General features: G+C 41.5%; 1 protein-coding gene across 1 annotated transcript in view; it reads right to left on the bottom strand.

The window, feature by feature from the left end:
* The window catches only part of RIN2 (Ras and Rab interactor 2), a 188,115-nt gene that overhangs the window by 12,378 nt on the left and 149,799 nt on the right, over positions 1 to 25,938 (bottom strand). The window contains exons 8-11 of the mRNA XM_007948218.2: positions 22,043 to 22,134; positions 17,392 to 18,537; positions 3,323 to 3,628; positions 725 to 856 (exon numbers count right to left, since the gene is read on the bottom strand). Of these exons, the coding sequence (XP_007946409.1) occupies positions 725 to 856; positions 3,323 to 3,628; positions 17,392 to 18,537; positions 22,043 to 22,134 (1,676 nt within the window). The remainder of the gene's footprint in view (positions 1 to 724; positions 857 to 3,322; positions 3,629 to 17,391; positions 18,538 to 22,042; positions 22,135 to 25,938) is intronic.

Below are 25,938 nucleotides of genomic sequence, written 5' to 3' on the forward strand. Positions count from 1 at the left end.
GGAAACCCAAGGAGGGGTCGCTATGAGTCAGGGCTGACTCGACGGCACATAACAACAACAACAACAACAAAAGTTTATACTTTCCTCTTAGAACCAAATAAGGGGCTCTGGTAGTTCAGTGGTTAAAGCATTCAGCTGCTAACCATAAGGTGGGTACTGAACCCATCAGGCTGCTAACCCAAATGTGGGCAGCTTGAACCCATCAGCAGCTCTGTGGGAGAAAGATGAGGCAATCTGCTCCTGTAAAGATTTACAACTTTAGAAACCTTATGCGGCAGTTTTACTCTGTCCTATATGGTTACTAGGGGCTCTGGTAGCGTAGTGCCTAAAGCACTTGACTGCTAACCAGAAGGCTGGCAGTTCAAACCCACCAAGGAGGGGTCGCTATGAGTCGGGTCTGACCCGACGGCACATAACAACAACAATAGGGTTACTATGAGTCAGAGTGGACTCAATGGCAGTGGGTTTAGTTTTGGATTTCTTGGAATCAAAAAAACGTCTTTCTTAAAAACATCATTTATTACATTTCATTCTCGATGAAATATAATTATGGCAGGTTTACATTTTTTTCTTTGTGTTTCTCTAACTTCAAATTTTTTATGATGAATATCTATTACATTTATAATCATTAAAAAAATCAGCAAAAGTTAATTCGCAGTCAACCCTTCAGATACCAGAAAAAAAAAGCACTTGATTCCTCTCACTGTTGGAAAAGCACTTTTACCTTCTCCATGCAACAGTGATGGGTCTAAGAGTTCCATCATGTACTCTATTTCAGTGTCCAGTTCAAGCATGTCACATTGCGCTATGACGTAGGTCAGCACTGGCAAGAAGTCATCAGCTCCATACATCCTCCCTAGGATTAGAAAGAAAGGGGAAGATCAGAATATTTTTACCAGTGTTTCTTTCTTTCATATCCTACATATATCTTTAATTAGCTGATGAGGAGTCATTGAGGGAAATGTGCTATTTATACACAGAGGTGGGTGTTTTGGAATTCTGTGTAGTCTGTAAACTCTGCAAGCCACTGTTTGCTTCAACCAGCCCTAATTTACAATTTCAGACTGAATGTCTTTGAGGAAATTAACAAATTAAAGATTGTCTTTCTACATTCAGATTTGCCTCTAGTTATGCAATAGAATATAGAATACTTTAAAATATTTTAACTTTCAGAAATATTTTAAAACATTTACAAAATACTTATGCTAATTCTTTGTGCCTGACTTTAAATTGCTTTCTGTAAAAATTAATCATAAACATAATAATTAATGAGACCAAACTTAAGCTGGGAGTAAATTTTATATTCAATGTGAGCCCACAGTTAATTTAAGAGTGCCAATTCAGAATATGCTGAATATAAAAATTGATTTATTAATAAATATATACTTGCAATATATAGCAAAAAATTTTAGTCCTTATTTCCAGTTTTTTCATAGCAGTGTCTCCCAACTGGGAGTGATTCAATGTCTGGAGACATTTTTGACTGTCGAGCTTGGACAGTGGGGGTGCAAATGACATCCACGATGCTCCTAAATTGCTTGGTTTCTCTCTAAGAAGTGGTCTATTTTCAGGGAAAAGGTTGGCATGACACATTCCCTGGGGCAGAGGGACCTGTTTACTCAAGTGTAGACTACATTCACTAGACTGCACAGGGTCTACTTGGGCTCTACATGGGCTGTATGAGGACAGATTGATAGGATTCTGAGCATAGAGGCTCTGGCCAGTGCTCACTGAAAAAGACAAACTCACAGGAGAGCCCCAGTTATACTGGCTTTTCAAGGTTGTTCACTGTAGTGCCAAACATCCAGAGGATTTCCATGATCATAACATGCCTAACCGATACACAGTATGCACAGGACAACCCCCATCACAAAGTAACCAGTATAAAATATCTACAGTTCTGATGTCGAGGAATCCTACTTTGGAAGAACACACCCCTAGGCAGATATTTTAGGAACTTTTATAAACGATCTTGTGAACCATAGAAAATATATTTGCTGTATGTGGAATGTGCTTTCAAGTTTCAGAGGTAATGTTCCTGCACTATCATTATTAGCCTAAGATCTCACACTTCAGTATTGTCACTCAATACTTTGTGAAGTGCACACACATTTCTATCTACTAAAATAAAAAAAAAACTCACTGCTATTGAGTCGATTCCAACTCATAGTGACCCTTACTGGGTTTCTGAGGGTATAAATCTTTACAGAAGTAGCTTGCCCTATCTTCCTTCTGTGGAGCAGCTGGTGGGTGTGAACCACTGACCTGGTTAGCAGCAAATGCCTTATCCACTATGCCACCAGGGAAGCAGGGTTTAATAGAGGCTATGTATTCTCTCTGAAACTTATTCATAAAACAACTTCACTTAGAGGAAAAGTCATTAATAGTCCATGGAATTATACTGGATTCACTGAAGATCTTGAGCAATGTGGGCTCATTTAATATTCTGAATTATGGCTACTTCTGAAGCTACAAGAGGCAGCACAGGGGAAATCCCAGTACTTTGCTTCAGTTTGTAGTAAAGAAGGACGAGCCCAGAGATCTAAGGAAATGGTATGATTACTGAATACTCATGTTTCTGACACTGACATGACTCTCCTTGGTTAAAATGTAATGATAATAGCTATTATTACCATTGTGCTTAGTGCTATGCTGTGCTGACTCATCTAATCTCTACCTTGTGAAGGGCAGTGTCACATTTTGACTATAGATGCAGGAACTGAGGCTTAGAAGGTTCATTAAAAGCCAAAGTCACAGTTAATCAGCTGTTTCACAGAGCTTAGGATTTGAACTTAGACTCTAGACACTAGATTTGTAACTACTTCCCTGAAGTAATTTTTTTCCTAAACTTTTAATTAAATTGACATTATATAAGAATCTTGTTTCCCTCATCCACTTACTTTATTTGGGGTTATTTATGTGTTAAGGAGCCCTGGTGGCACAGTGGTTAAGCATTTGGCTGCTAACCAAAAGATCAGTGGCTTATACCCACCAGCTTCTCTGTGGGAGAAAGATGAGGTATTCTGCTTCCATAAAGATTACAGCCTTGGAAACTCTATGGGGCAGTTCTACTCTGTCCTATATAGTCGTGATGAGTCAGAATCAACTCAATGGCATTTAGTTTGTTCTTTTCGTTTATTTATTTGTTGCAAATGACTAATTTGCCAGACACCAGAGTTGACACTGCTATTTTTGTAAGCTGCATGGTGAAATTAAGTGATAGAAAGGAAGGGAAGTTGGGAATCAGTAAGCCTGACATGCCTTAGCCCAGTCACTGGACCCTGGGGGCAGTGGCAAAAACCCAGGAGAGTGGCTACCTCACCTGAGTTGTTCCCCATGACAGTGTAGATGAGTTTGCAGACCCTCAGCAGCAGCATGACTTTCTTTTCTGGTGAATACATCTTCTGCATGGTCATGAATTTGACCTTGATTTTCTCCACATCCACAAAATCAGGGGTTGGGGCAAAGACCCCCAGCTCCTGGGGGTTCCTCTGCCGCACCAGCTGTAGGTTATCCTTCAGCTGTTTCCAGGAGCCATCAGCCATGTGGAAGTCCTTCAGCATGGCCTCCACGTGCCCCTTCAAGGGCTTCAAGATGCACTTGTGCATGGCTTTTTCCAGCACCACATCTGCCAAACAAAGTACAGTTACTGTGATCATTGAAGAAAGAAGAAATAAATGTACTGTCTGCTTTCTTAGAACAGGTGTCTGAAACATCTGCTCATTGGTTATAGGGCAGACAAGTTATAACTAAACACTAAACACTCAATATGCAAACAAAACTTAGCGGCATTATGACTCACATAAAAGCCATGAAAAAATTCTTAGTTTCTTTGATATACAATCAATAATAAATTCTAATTCTAATAAATTCTTAGTTTCTCTAGTATATAATTAATACAATTGAATATATTTGTTTCAACTACTTTTTCTACTTTCCACTCCCTCCTATACATACAGGTAAATATTCTAGAAGAGGATCTTCTTTTCACCTAATCCTTTGGCTGATTACCCAATTGAAAGGAAAGCATATATGTGATCAAAAAGGAAAGCAAGTATGTGATCATAAAGCAAGGATTTCCTATTAGTGAGGGTTCAAGGAGAGCTCTGGTGGTGTAGTGCCTAAGGCATATGACTGCTAACCAGAAGGCTAGTGGTTCAAACCCACCAGCCACTTCTCAGAAGGAAGGCCAGGAAATCTACTTCTGTAGTGATACTGCCTTGGAAACCCAAGGAGGGGTCGCTATGAGTCAGATCTGACTCGATGGCAGTGAGTTTGGTTTTTGGTTTGACGGTTCAAGAGCCCTTAAAGTACTTGCTGATAAATAAATGCAACTAAATGCAACATGTGATTCTGGATTGGACTCTGGACTTCCCCAATTTTTTTTTTTTCCATTTGTAATAAAGGATATTACTGGCTCTACTTATGAGATCTGAACAGTCTGCAGATTAGATAATAGTAACACATCTGTTAATTTTCTGGATTTGATTATTATAAGTATGTAAGAGAATGTCCTTGTTTTCAGGAAATATACACTAAAGTATTTAAGGTAAAGAAGCATGATGTCTGCAACTTATTCTCAGATTCAGAAAAATAAAGTGTGTGTGTATGTCTATGTACATGTACATGTGTGTGCAAAATGAGAAAGAGGATGAAGTAAATGTGGCAAAGTGCTAACATTCAGGAAATCTGGGTGAAGGACAGACATGATTTCTTTGCAAAATTTTTGAAACTCTTCTGTAAGTCTGAAATGATTTCAAAATAAAGAAGTTAAAAAATAATTTTGAAATGTATTTCTGTTCAGAGTTAGGAAACCCCTTAAGGTGTAAAACTGAAAACTCACAGCCATTGAGCTGATTCCAATACATACTGACCCCCATAGGGATTCCAAGGCTGTGAATCTTTAAGGAAGCAGACTGCCTCATTTCCCATCCACAGAGCAGCTGGTGGGTTTGTAGTAGCTGGTGGGTTGGAATCACCAACCTTTTGGTTAGTAGCCCAATGCCTTAACTATATTCCCTCCTTCTTTGCAAGGCTGCATAATGGAGCAGCTTTCTGTTTTGACACTAAAATGACCAGTACCATAAACCCAGAGACACAGAACTTAAGATGATCTATACAGTGATAAACTCTGCACTCTCTTTTTGCAATATCAGCTTTTCAATCTCAAATATTTACACATTCTCATCAAAGATACCAGGGTTCTTCTTCAGCAACTACACTTAAACTTTAAGGCAATTCCATGGAGCCATATTCTTATAAGAGCAGAAATAGCTGAACAATCTTTCTGGCCTCTGGAATTCCTACCACAGGATCAGAGCATACTGAATGAAAAATATTATGTATTGTCAGAAGGCCAGGGACAAAGAGAAATTTAAGCCAGACGCACAAACACCTAAACAATTTTCCTGTGCCCCAAAGTTAAAACTGACACAAAAGTTAATGCTTATTTCACAATGATCAGCTTCCCAGCCCAAATTTTCCTTTGCTCCTCTACCTCCATATCCTACTCAGGAGGACTCTTTGTTTAAGTATAGAAGTTTATATAACTATAGGAGTTATATGACTATAGAAGTTTGTATAACTGTAGGAATAAAAGGTGAAGCAAAGGGGTTGTAAAGGAAAAATAAAATGAGAACAATGCATTCACTTCATGACTGGCATTAAAAAAAAATCACTTGGTTTGTACTGGTTTTTGTGTTAAACTTGTACACCTTCATGGCGTCCTTGGCTTTAGCCTGTATGACCATCACAATGAAAAGCTGATAGTAACAATTATTGAACACCCTCTATGGGCTAGGCTCTATGTTAAGTGCTTTATTTCATTATCTCTTCTAATCCTCACAACAACCCCATTATTTTTTCCTAATTGTGCCCATTTTACAGATGAGGAAACTAAGGTTCAAAGAGGTCTGATGGCTTGTGATGGCTATAGTCTCATAATTATTTTAAACAATCATTTATACTGTTTTTCAAAACAAAAAACAAAAAACCCCATGAAACTCATGGCTGTTGACTCAATTCTGACTCTTAGTGACCCTATGGGGCTGACCTTTTTGGTTAGCAACTGAATGCTTTAACCACTGTGCCACCAGGACTCCTTTTTCAAAGAAAATGATTTTTTAATCCTAACGTTCAAGACACTTTAGAAACATTCACCAGTTTGGCCTTCTCCATCCAAAGATTCTGAAAGTTACATTCATGGTTGTAAGTTCCCTTCCAAAGAGGCATGACAGTCATGTCAATCATTCATTAGGATATACACAAATGTTGACAGCAGCATTACTCGTAACAGTCAAAGCCTGGAAACAACCCAAAAATGTGTTCCAACAGAATGGACACATTGGATATACATGTTGTTGTGTGCTGTCCAGTTGATTCTGACTCCTATCAACCCTATATGATAGACTAGAACTGACCCATAAGGTTTCCTAGGCTGCAATCTTACTGGGAACAGATCATCAGGTCTTTTCTCCTGTGGAGTCACTGGTAGGTGTGAACCTCTGACTTTTCAGTTAGCAGCTGAGTGTATAACCATTCCACCACTAGGGTTCCTTATACAATGGAAACCAGACAATGTAATATGCATTCAATGAAAAAGAGTATACTATTACTGTAGACATAACATGGATAAAGGAGCTCTGGTACCATAGTGCCTAAGGTACTTGACTGCTAACCAGAGGCTGGCGGTTCAAACCCACCAGTACTCTTTGGAAGGAAGGCTGGGAAATCTACTTATGTAGTGTTACTGCCTCAGAAACCCAAGGAGGGGTCACTATGAGTCGGATCCGACTCAATGGCAAACAACAACAACATGGGTAAGCTCATAGACATAATGCTCTGTGAAAGAGGCCAAGCATGAAAGGGTATCTACGGAAGGATTTTGTTTATATGAAGTTCAAAAACAGGTAAAAATCAATTTATGGTGATAGAAGTCAGGATAGTGGTTATCCTTGATGGGGATACTGACTGGGAGGGACACAGGAACTTTTCTGGGGTGAAATGTTCTATATCTGTATCTGGGTGGTAGTTATATGGGTGTGCACACAGGTAAAAATTTGTGGAGCTGAGCACTTAAGATCTTGCACTTTCCTGGACATAAATTAAAAAAAAAAAAAAAAAATTAACTGCTGCCAAGTTGTTTCCAACTTATAGTGACCCCTCCTTGGGTTTCCAAGGTGGTATCTCTATAGAAGAAGATTGCCTAAGCTTCCTTCCTTAGGCATTATGCCTTAGGCATTATGCCACCAGACATAAATTATACCTCAATAAAGAAATATAAATCCAGAAAGCAGAAAACATCTGAAGATGTGGGATTTTCACCCGCAGCCTGAAGGGCAACTCTTAACCTGCTAGAAGGAGCCTGGCTGTTGCTGGACCAGAGTGTTAATACACATCCCCTCCAAACGGTGTGTGCAGTATTAGGGAACAACAGCAGAAAGCTCCTTACTGAGCAAGCCATGGGGGCTCCCTTGTGCAACTCATCTGTGCTGCCGAGGAAGTGAGTACCAGCCTTTGTACCAAACCCCACCCTAAGACATAACTGGGAATGTAGGAATCTGTTAGGAGGGATGAAGTCTGGGACAAACTGCCAAGTGAGTAGCCCATTCTCTTAAAACCTAAACAGAAAAAAACAAACAAACAAAAAAAAAAACTGGTATTAGAATTTTTAAAAAGTATATTTCTTAAGGCCATAATTTAAATATAAGATTGGTGCCTTTGCATTCCTTTTCAGGGCTTTTTGTTTATCCCCTCCTTCCCCAAATCCTTAATAAACAGAAGAAATAGAAAAAAAGTTCAAATGAAAAGAAGGAACTGTGTGTGACCCAGGTGGGGTTTCCAACAGGAAAAACAAGGTTCTGCTCATAGAGCAAGAGGGAAAATGAATTGAAGAAACAAAAGCAGCAGAGAGTTTTTCAGAATATGTAATAACTCAGACAAAACTTTGTTTGTTTGTTTTTCCCTATTATTTCTGGTTGCTATAATTCCAATAAAACAAGGCAAAATCTTTTAAACCATTAAGAACAATGACATCCACTGTGCACTTTACATGCATTGCTTCTTCAAATCCTTGAACGAACCCCAACTGAGGAGGGCTCTTATTATCCTATCTACAGATGAGGTGACTGAGATCCAAAGTGATCAATGTCACATGGCTAGCAAGAGGGGCAGCTAAGATTCAAGCCCATGAACTCTGGCTTCAGAGTTCTTAGAGTGATATTAGCTGTATTCAACCACAAACAAACAAGTCTAGAAACAGGCAAACAGAAACTTCCAAAACATATTATGGGGAGTTTAAAAAAATGGGTGAGCTTTTTATTTTTTAGGGCTCATAAATGTCTTTTCCATCTTTCTAATAACAAGAGGCATATTACAAAATTCTTTGAGCTGTATTTTGAATTTTAGAAACCAAATGTGAGCCATATGAGCTGAATGACCAAATATGGAATCAAGTTTTCTGGAAATATTTGTATAGATCTTATCAGCAGGTCCCAAACTCATGCACAGAAGGAAGCCGTAAAGAACATGGTGGTTGTTTTGGTTCCCCTTGCTTTAATGTGCATAGTGTAGTGATTTATAAGAAATAGTGAAGGCATTGGTTTTTAGTCTGCAAGAAGTGAGTTCCTTGCACTATTAATGGAAGTAAGAGTTTGTCCCTCTATTTCACTCTGACCAACAGCTTAGATTACAGGGAAGAGCTACAGGGATCAGACAGGGTGCTGCACATGACTGGAAAATGCATTGGCTTGCTTTGTGTAGTGTGTGCTAACATTGGCTTGGCTAGGGGGAAGTGAGAGCCTGAGAGGCAAAGGTGAAATTCAGAGAAGGCATATGTGTCTTAGAAAGATCAGGAGAATGATGCACCCGCAGCTAGCTCAACCCCGTCTTTCTATCTGACTAGCCATGAATGCTTTATTAAGCCAGTTACCACTCCATGCATCTGGAACTCAGTCTTGCCAGGGAACTTCAAGAGACAGTGGGGACCATTCCACCTAGAGGAGAAGGTGCTGGGATATTCACACATCTACTTCCTGCAGTCCCTGGTTGAAGGCTGCTCCTGGAGGCTGGGGAGGGCATTAATTCTCCAGCCTTTCCTGCTTCCAAGGATTCTAGTGGCATGAGGACATGTCAGACAAATTGCCACAGGTGTGGACAACTAAAACTCAGACTGTGTGGAAAGAAAAGTGTCAGGGATATAGAGTGGTACCACTGGTGCTTTGTGCTTGGGACTGCTGATGGCTCGAGTCAAAAAGCCCAGGCCTGGTTTTCAGAGGACTTCCTGTTGAGGAGAGAAGTCCAGTAGGCTCCATGTTATGGCAGAGGCAACGAAGAATACTGAGGAATTGGGAGGAAATGCAGAAGTGGGAAGAACCTGTGGCAGGAAGGCTTCATCAGAATCCACATCAGGGGGCAGAAAATGTATAGGTTGTATTCATGTACTATTTAATTTAAGGAATCTGTTAGACTGATTCTAGCGCCTTCTAGTAAAAGGCTTTATTGGCAGGGGAGAAAAGGCATGATTTCCTTATAAAATCCCAAATAATTTATGTAGATTCCCCAGCCCCTTCCAGGAGGTGGAGGTGAATCCTTCTCCATCCTTTGAGTAGGGTCAGAATTTAGTGACTTCCAAAAAAACAGAGCATGGAAAGGGAGGAAAAAGTGACTTTACAGTGGAGAGACCTGGCAAACACTACGTGGGCCAGGTGATCAAAGACATTATCATCAGTGGTGTCATGTGGCTATCGAGTACCCCTGATGTGATGTGATTTTACCTCTGTGGTTATTCTCTCCCAAATCTCAGAGCTCCTGTGAAACAATGAGAAACCTTCATAAAACCCCTCTGTGCCATGAAACAGCCCAGAAGGCAGGTAACTAACCTTCCCTGAGGGGTTAGAAGAACAGCAGGCATTGGTTTCTGTTTAACTTGGATTATGGCTTTTCCTCATTAAGCTTTTGTTTTCTAATTTATAAAAATGAGGATAATAAATAGGGTTTCTGGAGGTATTAAGAGGATTAACTTGGATTCTATATATAAAAGTGTTCTGTAAACTGTAAAGAACTGCACATGTGAGGGATTATCCAGATTATTGGTCCTACAATTGGCTATGGTAAGAGAACACAGTCTACTGGACAGATTGGGTAAACACTATAACTTCTGGCTTCTAGAGGAAGCCCATCATCCAAAGCAGTAACCAAGAGCCTTCAAAGTGAACATGGTGTCTGAGGTAAGGTGTCTGAGCTAAGAGTGGAGGCTTTGTCTGCACGACTAGTCCCCCAGTGAGGGAAGGGGCTGGTGAGGTAAGGCCACTGACTGGACCCCATGGACCAATGAAGGCATCGTCCACATAAGGTACACCTCACCCAGGGAATGGCCAATCAATCATCCTTCCATGGGGCTGGAGAGAGGGAAAAATGGTATAACTTCTAAAGATTTTGGTGATGCTTCTTCACAATCAAGAGTATTTTAGGTGTCCCTTGGTTCATGCTCATTTCCTATGTAACTTCCTTTTACCTGATTATGTTTCCTGCTTATTTCTCTCCTGTTTCCTGTGCTTGCTTCTCTCTTGAAAGGGAAGAGCCTAGGGATATGTTCAGAAAATACTCTAGTATAGGCCTCTCCATGTGAAGCATTTGGTAAGTCCTTCTGCCAGTTCCCACCCTGTTAGTAAGAGCCTTCTGAATTATCAAGAACCAGTTCCTTTGTGTAGATGTCAGTGGAGTCAGAGACTCATGGCTTCTAACTCCAGAGATTCTAACTCCAGGGTTAGGAGCCTTCTTTATGCTGACATAACATAACCCAAATTTGATGCGCTAAAGTAAAGATTATATAGCAAGTAATGGCCCCTTGGGAAAGAAAAGGTACTTCTTGCTATGGTCCTCTATTTAAATTAATTTTCACAAGTAATAGACATTCTTTTCTTTTTCCATGAGAGGCTGATCTTTCTCTGTTCTCACTACCCTTCATTACTTTTCAGGTAATATGGTCATGTGGGCTAAAGCAGAAGTCAGAGTTTCAAGGTTTTAATCTCACTTTGGCAGTAACATGCCTCTCTGGCTACATTTCTCAGAATGGCTCTTTATCTGAAAAAGAGTGTAAAATAACTCAGGGACATGAACCAACTGTGAATTGAAAAAATAAATACAAGACACACTATAAAGTTTGAGCATAGTCTCAACCAAAATCCATTGCTGTTGAGTCAATTCTGATTCATCGTGACCCTATGTGACAGAGAACTGCCACATAGGATTTGCTATGCTATAATCTTTATGGGAACAGATCACCAAGTCTTTCTTCCATGGAGACATTGGTGAGTTTGAACTGCCGACCTTTTGGTTGAGTATGATCTAATATTTCCTTTTATTTTATAAAAATTATCTGAACCAAAACTAAACCAAGCTCACTGCCAGAGTCAGTTCTAACTTATAGCAACCCCTCCTTGGGTTTTCAAGGCCATATCTCTATGAACATAGATTGCCCAATCTTCCTTCTGGGGAGTGGTTCGTGGGTTTGAACTGCCAGCTTTCTGGTTAGCAGTCAAATGCCATGGGCACTATGCCACCAGTGCTCTTATCTGAACCAAAGTAGTTGTAATTGTTTGAAAGTTCTAGGGAATCATTTCAAACCTCTTTTCTTATTTACACTTACATTCTTTGGTTCTTACCCACAATTTTAATATCATTTTTCTATTAGAAAATGAAGAAACAAACCTTGATATCTAAATTGAAGTACTCTTCAAATAATTAAAATGCTTTTCAGGGAAAAATACATTTTGGTTTACAGCAACTAGAGAAAGCAAAATATTGCCTCATATTTCACTACTGCCATATAGTAATACAAACAGTTAGCTGTTTTGTGTCACGGTTGAGAGTCTGTGGTGAGTAGTTTGAATGACATAGAAAATTTGCAATTGCCAACAATTTTGGAATTAAAAAAATTTTATTTTTCTGGAAGCAATACTTGAAAACAGAGGGATTTCCCAAGACTGACATCAAGTCAGAAACAAAAATTCTTTTACTTAAAATAAAAACATCAACCACAAAATTGCAACAAGTTCTGTAAAATGGAGATTTCTCTACCAGAAACTTTGGACTAATTTCCCCCATTGAAAAAGACTGAAGCAAGAGGGGTATGATATGAAAATCCCCTCGTGAGGTCCACTTGTTAGAGTCACAAGCAACGTGACACCTGTCTATACTTTAGCGTGAGGCACCAGTAATGAGAATAACTCCCTCTGTCCATGAAGTTACTAGGCTCAGTCTTTGAGTAGGCATTCCAGTAGGGCCTGAATGATATGCACATGCTTTGTTAAAGCATTTACTTGTTCTACCATGTGAAGATAGGTTCTCTGAGGGGTGGAGAGGGTGATTGCTCTCCGGAAACGAGTCACAAGATGTGGTCCTGAAATGAGCAAAGAGAGCTAGCTCACGTGGGAATTAACTCATATCTTACCCTCATTAGTTTCATTCCCCAACCAGAGGTGCCAAACTGACGTTAATCAACTAATATTTATTCAAGAACCTCTAAATGGAAGGCCTTTGGGTGAAGGTGCTTTAAAAAGTGGTCTAAATGGAATGAAAATTTTCCATGACAAGACACAATCATTTCAAGTGGCTTGCTTTTCATTTCTTAGATTGGCTCTGTTTATCATTCCACATTTGCCTAGAAAATGCTGATCTAAAGGGTAGTGACAGCAGCACAGAGATAAAGTAAGAGTGGGTGAAAACTATTTGGTTTCCTCATTGGCTGTTCTTTATGCAACTAAAGAACCACTCTGAAGAAGACAGATTAGCACTATCTCTATATACTAAAGAGATTCATATGTACACATTCATTTGTCCTTTACATGTATGAATGATTGCTCTAACGCTTCATGGGTTAAACCAATGAAATGCCTCCTTCCCCTTTCTTGATTTCAGGTATGAACTTTCTGTAATGCTAGGGTTTAAATTAAAATCCCTGTATTGCAGTTTAGAACTATATCAATCAGAAATTATGGGAAAGGAAGACTAGATTTTCTAAAGCAGAGAAACCCAACTGACATTCTGGAAAAGTTTTATATGCATTAGTAGACACCTGTATCTGGTGGCGTAGTGCCTAAGGCATTTGACTGCTAACCAGAAGGCTGGTGGTTCAAACCCACCAGCCACTCCTCAGAAGGATGATTGGCCAATCTACTTCCATAGTGATACTGCCTTGGAAACCCAAGGAGTGGTCGCTATGAGTAGGATCTGACTCGAAGGCAGTGAGTGGTCCTGAGCAAGTTTGAAGCTTGAGATTCTGGGGATGGCATTCAAAATGAAAACTACCCACTGTTCCTCTCAGGAAATGAGAGCAGAGCAAGTGGGAATGAGCATGCAATTGAGAGTAAGAAGACCTGGATTGAATCCCAGCTCCCCTACTTACCAGCAGTGTAACCCTCTGCAAATCACTCTACGTATCTTGGACTCCATTTCACGATATGCAAAACATGAATAATTCCTACACAAATATACCAGCCTCAAGTTGGTTATGAGACTCAAAGGAGTATTGTTGTTGTTGTTGTTATGTGCCGTTGAGTTGGACCTGACTCATAGAGACCTCTCCTTGGGTTTCTGAGGTGGTACCACTACGGAAGTAGATTGCCCAACCTTCCTTCTGAGGAGTAGCTGGTGGGTTTGAACCACCAGCCTTCCGATTAGCAGTCAGGTGCCTTAGGCACTATGCTACCAGAGCTCCCCAAAGGAGTATTAATAAGCCCTTAGTAAACTAGTGAGCCCTTTATTTCCAAAAAAAAAAAAAAAAAAAAAAAACACCAAAAAAAACCCCAAACTCACTTCCATCAAGTAGATTCTGACTCATAGCAACCCCCATTGGGTTTCCAAGGCAGTAAATCTTTACAGAACTAGATTGTTCTATCTTCCTTCTGTGGAGCAGCTGGTAGTGCCTTAGGCATTGTGCCACCAGAGCTCCTTGCCCTTTATATAAAATATGCAAAACATAGATGTGTAGGCTAAGCCCACTTGTCAGAGTCCTAATCTAGTAACTCATACAGTTAAGATATTGGTTTCCTAATATAGTAAAATCTGTGAGAGGCAGAACATGTTTAAGGCCAAAACCTGTCAAGAAAGGAAAACACAAATATTTTCTACTAATAGAGAGTGAGGGAAAAGTGGTAAGACTGCATACCCTGTGAAAGACAGAAAAGTTACAAAATGTGATAAAACAAAGGCAGCCTGGTCGAGTTCTGGCAGTGTTGGATTACCCAGAAAGTAAGCATAGGATTATTTATGCTTACTTATTCATCTGTAGTGAACCATTTCACATTTTTTCACCATATCAAGGATTTTGCTTCTAGATATGCCTGGCCTCTGTGTCTTTTTCCCAACTACACAGCACCTTCCTACAGAATCAAAGCCTCATTTCAAATTTACAGTCCTTGACAGGGATGGAGTACAGAGTAAGCAAGGTAAGCACAAGCTTATTGTTGTCATTGTTGTTGTTATGTGCTGTCGAGTTAGCCCCGACTCATAGCGACCCCTCCTTGGGTTTCTGAGGCAATATCACTATGGAAGTAGATTGTCCAACCTTCCTTCTGAGGAGTGGCTGGTGGGTTTGAGCCACAGCCTTCTGGTTAGCAGTCAAGTGCCTTAGGTACTACGCTACCAGAGCTCCTAAACCCGGGCTTATTTGTGCTTATTTACTAATCTTTAGTGAACAGTTTCACATTAGGTAACCTGCCCCTGGTCACAGGTTTCACTGTATTTAGGGCCACATCCTTCCCTTGTTAATGAGTTTTCAGATTAATCTGCTCACCTTACTCCTAATTTCAAAACTCTAGCACTTTTACTGTATTTTCAAAACAGAATGAAAGTTTCACTGTTGAAGCAACAGGTATGATGAACTGACTTCTTTAACACAAAAGTTGAATAAACAAACAAAAAATTGTGACAATGCTTAAGGAGGGCACACCCACACTTCAATAAAGAGCTTTAGTAACTGCCATAACAAAGGGTTGGCCTAATCTTACCAAAACCAAACTCACTGCCATCAAGTCAACTCTGACTCCTAGCAGCCCACTTTGGGTTTCCGAGGTGGCAAATCTTTATGGAAGTAGATTGCCCAGTCTTACTTCCACAGAGTGGCTAGTGGGTTTGAACCGCCAACCTTCTGGTTAGCAGTCAAATGCCTTGCGCACTAATCTTACAATCCTTTAATTTCTGGGGGAAGGACCATGTGGAGAAACTATAAACAAAAAGCAGCAGAGGGATGAAGTTAGAAAAACATGGGCTTCAAATTACAGAACAAAGTTCAAATACTGCTTCTGCTAATTGCTACTTGGTATGGGACAAATTGTTCCACTTGGTAAAGACCTGCTCTGCTATCTCTAACCAAAAAAAAAACCCACTGACATCAAATCAATTCCAACTCATAGTGACTCTATAGGACAGTGTAGAATTGTCCCATAGAGTTTCCAAGGCTGTAAACCTTTTCGGAAGCAGATTGCCTCATCTTTCTCCTGTGGAGCAGCTGGTGGATTCGAATCACCAACGTTTTGGTTAGCAGCTGGATACTTTAACCACTACACCACCAGAGCTCTTTGCTATCTCTCACAGGGAATGCCAACGTATGCTTCACGGGATAAGGCAAGGAGCCGCTGAAGTAGCTTGGGGGGGGCAGGCTGTCAGCTCCTATTGGAGGCTCCGTAAACTTCACTTCCCTTCTCTTTAGGCCTTAGAGTTGTAGTGAAAAGCTGCACCCTTCTGGAGCTGCAAAGTGCATTCTGTCAGTATGTCTTTAGAGAAACTGAGCCTTTGAGCTCATGCTCAGATTTCACTAAGAAAGAAGCTTGCTGAAGCGCTTCCCGGGACTAAAACTTTGGTTGGGAAGTAAGGCTGAGTTGTTAGCCTTTTCCCTAGGGGCCGGCTGGCGCTGTGGCCACATAGCTCAGTGCTGACATCAGCCTGGACTGCTCTTCCATGGCCCACGGAGAGGAAGCTTCTTAGGCAGGCTTGGCTTTGGCTTGAACAGTATTCCCACAATAATAAGTTGGAGCTGGTCTCACCTGAGGATGGGGCTCTGGAGGGACTGGGGAAAGAGATGGTGTTGTGGACTATCCTACCTTCTCCTGTAAACCCTTTTAAATCTAAGGAACACCACTAGGGCACATTCCTTCTAGCCACATCCCAGCTCTAGCCACGCCCCATCAACCCAGCTCTGCCCAACCACAGGAAAACAAACAAGGCTTTCATTGCTTTGGGTGAATATCCAAGAGTTGCCGAAACTCTCTTTAAGAAGGAAGAAAACAAAAGAGAGAGAGAGAAACCACTCTCTACCACACACTATTTACTACTTCAACAAACAGACCCAATCTGACAGAAGAAATTAGGTTTTAGCTTTAGGAGCTGCCTGGAAATATTTGGTAGCTCTTTCAGCTGTCCTGCCTAGGGAATAAAGTCTTTGAAATGAGCTCTTTAGAGTAAACCTTCTGGGAAAAAAAAAAAAAAAAAATCCTTCCATGGTCGCCCTGGAAAAAAAGCCTGCTTGCCAAATTCAAGTTTCCCTTGGTCAATGTAACTATTAACAATTCAGCCCTTAAATGAGGTTATAAAGAAAATATTTCTCCGTGACTTTGGAGAAAACACCTTCTGTGTGAACTCTAAACTATGTTACTTATTTTAAAGGTTCATAATGTAAACTGTCTTTTCCTTGTGTTGCCACTTCTAAAACCCAGGAGTTCTCTTACAGAACTCCTCTATGGGCTTGGGAGCCAGCAGGTAACTACCCTTTGACAAATGGAGGTGTGGAAGGCATCCTAGGTTCTGCTTAAGCCAGGGCTTATTGCACAGATGTGTTCACCGTGAAAACTCATCCAGGTATATATATACCCATATTTTCACACACTTCTGAATGTATGCTACACCTCAATAATGTTTACTTCCTGAATAAAACAGAGCAAAACACCCTTTCATGAGACATCCCCAACAGCTTTCTACGCATGTCCAACCTGCAGAGATGTACTTTCCAAAGATGCTTAGCAGACATCTTGTCCACACATGGTACATATGGCACACATGGTACGCATAGCACACAGGTACACGTACACAGTACAAAAATAAGTCAGCACACAGTCTCTGAAGAGAAAGCAGCACAAATTCCATTTCTGGCAGAATCATACCACAGTTTCTATCAATTGCTTCTTAACACATTTCGAAGTCTGGCATGTCAGGTATAATTCGAGGTCTCCTTTAAGAAGCTATTTTTTTATGTGAATGGGATGAGAGGGTTGGGGTTTGTTGTTACTTTGAACCTCTTAGGGAAAATTTCATCCATAATAATTAATCTAGGTTGCACTGTCCTATAAGATTACAGAATGGTTTATATGCTTTTTAAAAAAAGCAATTGGCACTTACCTATTTGGTCTTCAGGGATCAAGGACTCGATGGGGGGATCCAGCTCTGAGCTCTGGGACAAGTAGTTCTTGACCTGGGTCATGAACTGCCGGATAGTTTGTAGCAGGTCGGTGCTGGATACATGACACTCCTTGTTCTCCTGCAGGAAGCTCACGTAGTCTTGCACCAGGCACCCGAAGTAGGTGCACTTGTCTCTGGACAGCTCGGCGATCCTTCTGACCATCCTCTTCTCGGGGGTCATGAAGGAGCTGAACACACCGCTCATTTTCCGGAGCTGGGACTTGACAATCTTCGGCAGTACAAAGGAGCTGCTCCTCTTCTTGGACTTAATTGGGGGGGGCATAGTCTCCTGGTCACTCTCCCCGTCGTAGTCCTCCAGGCTGCTGTTAGTGTCTGCCTCATAGCCAAAGAGAGGCATGCTGCGGTCAAACTCCAGTGAATCGGAGGAGGAAGTGGAAATGCTCATGTCGCTCAGCCTCTGTCTGCCTCCATTCCATGGAGGCCGTGACTCAGAGCAAGGAGGCTGGGCCCTTGTGCAATCTCCTGGTCCCTCTGAGGGAGGGGCCCCACCTGGGCTGCCAGCTGTGCCCAGCTTGGGCTTGTGGCCAGGTCCAGGCCGGCCGTCGGGTCCAGGCCGGCTACCGGTCAAGGTCTTTGCACTGCTTTCTGCCTCAAGAAAAGAAGCCTGCTTCTTCAGCCGGGGAGGAGGGATGGGCGTTGGTTTCGTTCCAGGCACTGCTACGTTCCCATGTTTGTTATGGCTGACTGTTTCTGGCATGCTTGCCTGGGTCTTGGTCCTGGACAGCTGAGGGCTTGTGTGGAGACTATTAATAGTGGGTGGTGGGGGCCTGGGTGGGGGAGACCGAGGCCTCTCGGTGCCATTCACGTTGGGAGTCCTTGTGTTGGGCCGATGCAGGCTTCCACTGAGGTCCTGGCTGTGCACTTTCAAGAAAAGAGGATTAATAAAACACAGGGCTCCGTTGATCTGGCTGCACTCCAGCTCCGAAGGCGTCCTGGTTTTTATAGAATGCACTCCATTTATGAGGCAGAGCTGACGCGAGGCGGGACAGGCACTGTCTGAGGAGAGAGGCCTATGGGGAGGTGGAGGGTTTGGGGGTTGGTTGTCAGCTGGAGAGCTCCAAAAATCTGAAAGTTATTATCAGTGAACACAAGAATGTAAATACAATACACTTGGGCCATTCCTTCACAAATTAAAAAAACACACTGTGCTACAATGGGCATCTTTGGAGCAAGAAGACACTGCACTTGCATTCGGGGTAGCCTAATTTTTTTTTTTTTTTTTTTTGTACTTTTACTGCATTCCCTTACTGGAAAGGGTGGAGAGGCTGCCAGGCCCAGCTGTGGGCCCACAGGAAGACTCCAGGGACTTTTCACCTTCAAAGCTCTTGAGAAATGACTTGGCCAGCATACAATTCCAGCCCAGCCTTTTCACAGGTATGTCAGAAGGAAAAAAGAACTGGAGTTGTTACAGTATTAGCCTGAGAAAAGCCATCAGGGTTCCCAGCTTCACAAAAATGGAGTCAACATGCAAAGTACTACCGCTCTTTCCCATTTAACTTCCTTTGAAGCACCCTCAGCAGAGGCTGCCACCAGCCAAGGGACTGGGCCACCAAGTTCCCCTTCCATGGGGAGGACTAGCAGCTGGGCCCGGGGGGGATGTTACACAATTTGTGTGGGATTTTACACGTTCAGCATTAAAACCCCAAAAGAAGGAAAAATACACTCAATGGGTCTGATCAGCAAAAAAACAAAACAAAACAAAAAAACAACAGCAAACATATGCAAATCTTAAAGTGCTGGTTCAACCATTTATCTTGGTGGTTTGCCACCCATCCTTCCCAAATCCAATAATTTCCTTAGCATAGCTTTAAATATTCAATGCTCTGGAGATCTGCAGGTTGCTTAATCCTTCTATACTCCCTGTGTCTCTGTGTTTTCTGTGCAAATTGAGAAAGGTGATGGTGCTGATGCTGTCTGTTATTTCTATTTGGAATAGGTTCTTTTCTCTCTCTCTCTTTGCCTTGCTGTGTTCACTTAAAGTGTGTTCCTTTCTATGGGTGCAGAACGGCTGATCCCGAGGAGCTAATGTTAGAAGCATTTTTCCCACCTTATCTGTTCTGTAAGCATGGCCTGATAATTGAGGTATATGTCCCCAGCCTTGTGGGGCTTGTCCTAGTCCTTCCCACTCCTAATAAGTCTGTGCTCTCTGGCATGGAACCAGCAGCCACATGTGGCTACTGAGAACTTGAAATGTGGCTAGTGGGTAGTTGTTATGTGCCATCGAGTCATCTCCGACTCCTAGCAACCCCTCCTTGGGTTTCCAAGACAGTATCTCCACGGAAGGGGTTGGTGGGTTTGAACCGCCAACCTTCTGGTTAGCAGTCAAATGCCTTAGGCACTATGCCACCAGAGTTAGTGGGTAAAGAAACTTAATTTAAAATTCTTATACATTAAAATGTGAAAACTCAATTCAGTTCCTGGAAAACTTTTAAGTGTGCTTGGAACAACTTGGGTATGTGAATCTACTTTTTCAACTGTAAATCTAGTGAAATCTAAATGTAGATTATGAAAATTTAGTGCCCAAATCCAGGTGTGCTTTAAGTGTAAAATGAAGATTGGATTTCAGAAAATTAGAATGAGAAAAGAATGTAAAATACTTCATTAATAACTTTTGAAATGGATCTGAAATTATAACATTTTAGATATGTTGTTGCTGTTGTTATGTGCCATCGAGTCAGATCTCACTCATAGCAACCCCTCCTTGGGTTTCCGAGGCAATATCACTGCAGAAGTAGATTGCCCAACCTTCCTTCCGAGGCGTGGCTGGTGGGTTTGAACTGCCAGCCTTCTGGTTAGTAGTCAAGTGCCTTAGGCACTATACTACCAGAGTTCCTCATTTTGGATATATTACATTAAATAAAGCATATTATTAAAATTAATTTCACTAGTTTTACTTTACTTTTTTAGATGTGGCTACTAGTAAATTTAAAATTACCCATGGGCTTCATTATTATTCTGTGGGCCAGCACAGGTCCCAGGGACTGTCCCACCTCCTTAAATCCTCCTTGGACTTCTGTCATAGCTATAAGACTTTAAGGTTACTGCATCTACTTTAAAAGTGTGTGTTTCTTCCATATAAACTATGAACATTGGGATAAGGGGGACACCTGATTAACCACTGAACCCTTGCTGTGGGGAACAGTGCCTGCCACATAGTAGACCCTCTAGAAATATTTGGATTTTAAATGTGCTTTCTATTGTGCACTTTGATAATCACAAATTGAATAGGTATTAATGAGACTTCATATGCTTCAGAGCAGTGGCCATGAGAGCAACCAGTGCACAGCACCGCCTACCTCCTCAGTCCCTCAACCCAGCACTGAGCATGGCCTGGATGCTGGCCACTTGGCCAGGAGCTGGGGGGAGGGAGGTCACCAGAGAAGACTGAGAGACTTGGTTCATGCCTTCAAAATGCCTAGAATCTAGTGGACTATATGAACTTCAATTCAGGAAAATATTTTAAATTCTTTCCAAAGGCATGCAAATCTGAATTTGTAAGATATGGGGCAACTTTTAAGTGGAGACATTTATTTATATGATCCTGTATTTTGACCAGGATTCTCTTTCCCAATTCATCAAACAGACCTCAGACATACATGACAAATCTTTGAAGCAATTTGAGGTTGAAACTTGAAACTACTGTCAAGTTTCTCCATCAATTATACAGGCTCTCTTGGAAATGGCACCCATCAAAACAACTTCTTTAGATTAAGAGAAAAATATGTCAAAAGCGAATTTTTTTGCTGGTCCTAGTTTATTTTTTTGGGTTCTAGAAATCCTGGCGTTTGTGCTTCAGAATCCCAACATCCATTGGAACACTGTAGTCTGGTTGTTAATCTATCTAAAGATGGAAGCCCAAAATTCTTAATAGTATTTTCCCTTCACATCTAGGAGGAAGTTTTTCTGCAAAAATTAAACTCATGTGGAATCCCTAGGCAATGGTACAAAGAAGGTAACCTGGGTGAGTTCTACATCCCAGTCCATTGTCAACCACTGCTCAGCAGAACTGGGATGGTAGAGATGCGTCCTGGAACCCCAGGACTAGAAATAAACATAGAGAGGGCAGTAGAGCCAGATGTTGCTCTGGATGCACTGTTCAAAGAGCACTGTTAAATTCCTCAAAGCACAGGAGTGTCATCAGTGCCCAAGTGGCCCTCAAGAATAAACTTGAGGGGTACCATGGGGACCTCTCTTCTCATCAAGAACTACTTTTTCCTAGCAAGATACCACTAGAAGGAGGGACATTATAGATATTTACGGTATATTAGGACTTTGAATTTGTGGGAATCCCAAACTAAGTAATGGGAGAAGCTGAGGGGATTTGGGGAACACCCAGGCAAAATGAGCACCAGTCTGTTTGAGAGTTGGTTCCACACTGACTTGGAAAAAGAATCTCAGAAAGTCTGATTCAGGGATCTAATCTCCCTGAAGGCTACACTGTACCATGAAGATGGGATTCTTTTTAACCATAGGTGTGTTTAACACAACAATAACACCTCATTCAGTCTCATATTGATTCTGATCCATGTGTTCATTCCAAAATGGGCCCAGGGAAGGGGCACCTACTTACTCAGTCCTAGCTGGGCTAGTTCTTCGAGCTGAGCCTCCGTCTTGGCTGTTAAAACGGCATAAGGCAACTTCAAGGTAAATGGCAGAATGTCCCTGATTTTTTGGAAAAGAGAAAATGTTTGTAATGATGTGTCTTGTTTCTATCTCTTTCATTTTCATCTTAGAGATATTTTAACTGAAACTGTTTAAAATGTTCTAACCAAACACTATACCATATCCAACAAGAATCTTTCAGGTGATAGGACTTGATGCTTATTATTCCTGCCAGTATCATCACATTCAGAAAAGGCTAAAAGAGAAGCCCTCATGGTTTCAGGATCTTCAGTGGGAATTGAATTTCCTGCTTGTTGGCTGAAAAGCATCTAAAGTTAATATCCGAATCACTGACTATGTTGGTGGATCTACCATATATATGAAATATTATGTACTAATTTGCTAGATGCCATCTTACTGGGAAGGCCCAACTCCCTAGGCAAAAATGTGTAATCTTAACCCAAGATTTATAAACCCATTGCCTTACATATGGCAGGTTCTCAATGAATATTTGTTGGTTTTACCTGAGACAGCTTCCAGCTGGAACTCACACATTATCCTTTATACACTGGAGATAAAACTTTCTTACTTTTTAAGGCAGTACTTCTTTAACTTTAATGTGCACAGGATCCTCGTGGGACCTTGTTAGGATGTGTGCAGATTCTGATTCAGGGGGTCTGGATGGCCCTGAGATGCTGCATTTCCAACAGGCTCCCAGGTGATACTAATGCTGCCAATCCCTGGACCACAGTTTGAGCAGCAAGGTTTATGATCAACCCTGCTTCATGTCATCAACCCTGTGCCCAAGCAGCATAGCTTGTTTCACCCAAGTTTCAATATATACATGCATACAGGCAAAAACATGCATTGCAGAGCACTAGGCCAAAGGAGAGCCAAGGTAACACCATGTTGCCACTGGCAGGGCACAGAGGTATCATTAATAAACACACTGCCCATGACCTCCTGCCTTCTCAGGAATGGGCAAAGGCATATTTAACAAACTTCTGTTCATGTTCATATACAAGGGCTGGGACTACACTCTAAACATTGGTGAGTCTCCCATGAGATTTGGCATACACCTTGCCTGATGCAGAGAGGGAGAAAGTGTCTTTTGAATGAATGAATGAATATTCAATGATGACAAGTGTGACTTACCCAGTGGTGGTACTGATCTTACACAGAAGTTTTCATTCATTCATTCATTCAACAATTATTTGTAATCATCTGTCAAGTGCCAGACACTGTTTCAGGTGCTGGGAATGAAACAGACAGAAGCTCCTGCCTTCATGGAGCTTTACTCCAGTGGACACCAGCAGACAACAAACAAATAAGCAATTGATGGAGCATATGAGAAGAGAATATGTGCTATGGATGAAAATAAAGCACAGAAAGGGGAATAAAGAATGTGAGTGTATTGAAGGTGACCAGGGAAGGCCTCATTGAGAAGGCAGTCTCTTACAGAAGATCTAAAGGAGGCCAGAGAGTGAGCCTTAAGGGGAATAGCATTCCAGGCAGGGCAAGCAGCAGATGCAAAGGCCCTTAAGTGGGAGAGGGTCTGGCAGGTATGAAGAACAGCAAAGAAGGCCACTGTGGTTGGAGTAGAGTAAATGAGGGACACAACTTAGGGCTTTTGCCTGCATTTTGTCAGCACAAGATGTCTGGAAAATTTCCACTGAAGAGTATAACTATACTAAGCAATTGGTTGTTTACAGTAAGATTGGGCAACATACTGGGCTGAACCAGATTAAATTTAGAAGACTGAGAATTGTTTCGGAACCTTTAAAGTTGTTGACAATGAGTAACAAATTAATAAAGTCAATTAAAAGAACAAAACATGAGTAAAATTTACTAGTGTCACAAACACTCTAATACTCTGCTCACAAAAATTATCAGGTCAGGATCTGGCAGTCAGCAAAGGCTCCTCTGCCCTGGGGTATCAAGCCCAGCTCACCTCCATGAGAGGCCTGTCTTTTGCCTCTCCCCAAATAACAAAAGCAGCACCTTCTGCTTGCCTACATGTATCTGCTCTAGACCCAGAGAATGCTGGGCACTAGTAATAACTGCTGCCTGACTTGGGAGAGGCAGTGACTCTGATCATAATCATGGATGAAAATTAATGGGAACTGAACTTTGTAACATGAAAGTATCATGCAAATATATGCTTGTCTGGCTGTACCAACTTAATTAAAATCTATTTTCTTCAGACAATTTGGAGGGAAAAGGTACATGTGACAAACCCAACCTATGTGTACTTGAAGTTTTTACCTTGGTGAGTGCAGTAGCTGGGGCCTAAACAACACATGACTAGTTTTTTGTTTTTTTTCTAATGATATATATGACAGGAAACCACACCTATCATTCATTAATGGATGGTTTTAGGCTTTGATATACTAGAAAATGAAATGTTGCACATGAACCTGTTGTACCAGCCAAAGGATGCATCACAGCTCGTTCTTTGCATATACATGCAAAAAACTACACATCCTTCTTACCTTCTTACTAAAGAAAAGGGCTTCCATTTTAAAACTTGTATAACAGACAAAATAAAGCTATCATCTTTGACATAATTGTTTCACCCCAGTTTCAATATATACATAGTCCAGATTTTTTTTTCCACTTTGCTCTATATATCATATTTCTAAAGGGGAGGAGTCTAATATTTTTGAGCAATTACTATTGCATTGTACCAAGCACTTTAGCTCATATGGGGCCCACATACAACCTTGGGAGGAAGTTGTGATTTTCTCCTTTCCACAGATCAAGAGTGTAAGAAAGACAGATGAAGTCCTGTCACACACCCACAGAGCTAATGAGGGGTGAAGTTGGGGAGAGGGGTGACTGTAACTCAAGCATGTTAGACCCCAAAGTCTGTGCAGCTGTGAAGTGTAGTAGAAAATATATGGGTTTTGGCATCAAAACAGGCTTGGAGTCAAATCTTACATCTGCTACTTATTAATTGAATGATTGTGGGCATGTCACTTAGTCCCTCTGAGCTTCATGCTCCTAATTTACATGGTTGCCATGAGCATTTGTGTGGGGCCTAGCTGCAGATATAGAAGCCTCCTACAAATATTGTTGTTAGTTGCTGTTGAGTCAGCTCTGACTCATTTAACAGAACAAAACATGATCGTTGGCATGTTTGGGTCTATTGTTACAGCTATTGTGCAGCGCCTTCCAACCTAGGGGGCTCACCTTCTAGCACTTTATTGAATAATATACTGTTGTGACCCATAGGGTTTTCACTGGTTAATTTTTGGAAGTAGATCTCCAGCCCTTTCTTCCTAGGCAGCAACAGTTTGGAAGCTCCACTGAAATCTGTCCATTATGGGTGACCCTGCTGGTATTTGAAATACCAGTGGCATAGATTCCTGCATCACAGCAGCACATAAGCTACTTTAGTATAACAGGCTGACAGGTGGTGGCCTCAAATTATATTTATTATTAGTGCCTCTAGCACTCCCTACTCAAAGTGTAGTCCCTGGACCAGCAGCACTGGGATCACCTGGGAGCTTGTCAGAAATGCAAAATTTCAGGCCCCACTCCACATCTACTAAAGCAGAATCTGCTTGTTAACAGGACCCCCTGGGGCCTCAAACCGAAAAATCAAACTTACCACCATTAAGTGGATCCCAACTCATAGCGATCCCCACTGGCTTTCCAAAGTTTTAAATCTTTACAGAAGCAGACTGCCTCATCTTTCTTCTGCAGAGCAGCTAGTGGGTTTGAAATACTGACTTTATGATTAGCAGCCAAATACCTTAACCACTACACCACCAGAGCTCCTTCCTGGAGAGCTTGTTGTTGTTGTTGTTGTTATGTGCCGTCGAGTCGGCCCCGACTTATAGCGACCCCTCCTTGGGTTTC

Source organism: Orycteropus afer, unplaced genomic scaffold (assembly GCF_000298275.1).
Source record: "Orycteropus afer afer isolate SDZICR_OR568_19922 unplaced genomic scaffold, OryAfe1.0 scaffold00208, whole genome shotgun sequence".
Taxonomy (NCBI): Eukaryota; Metazoa; Chordata; class Mammalia; order Tubulidentata; family Orycteropodidae; genus Orycteropus; species Orycteropus afer.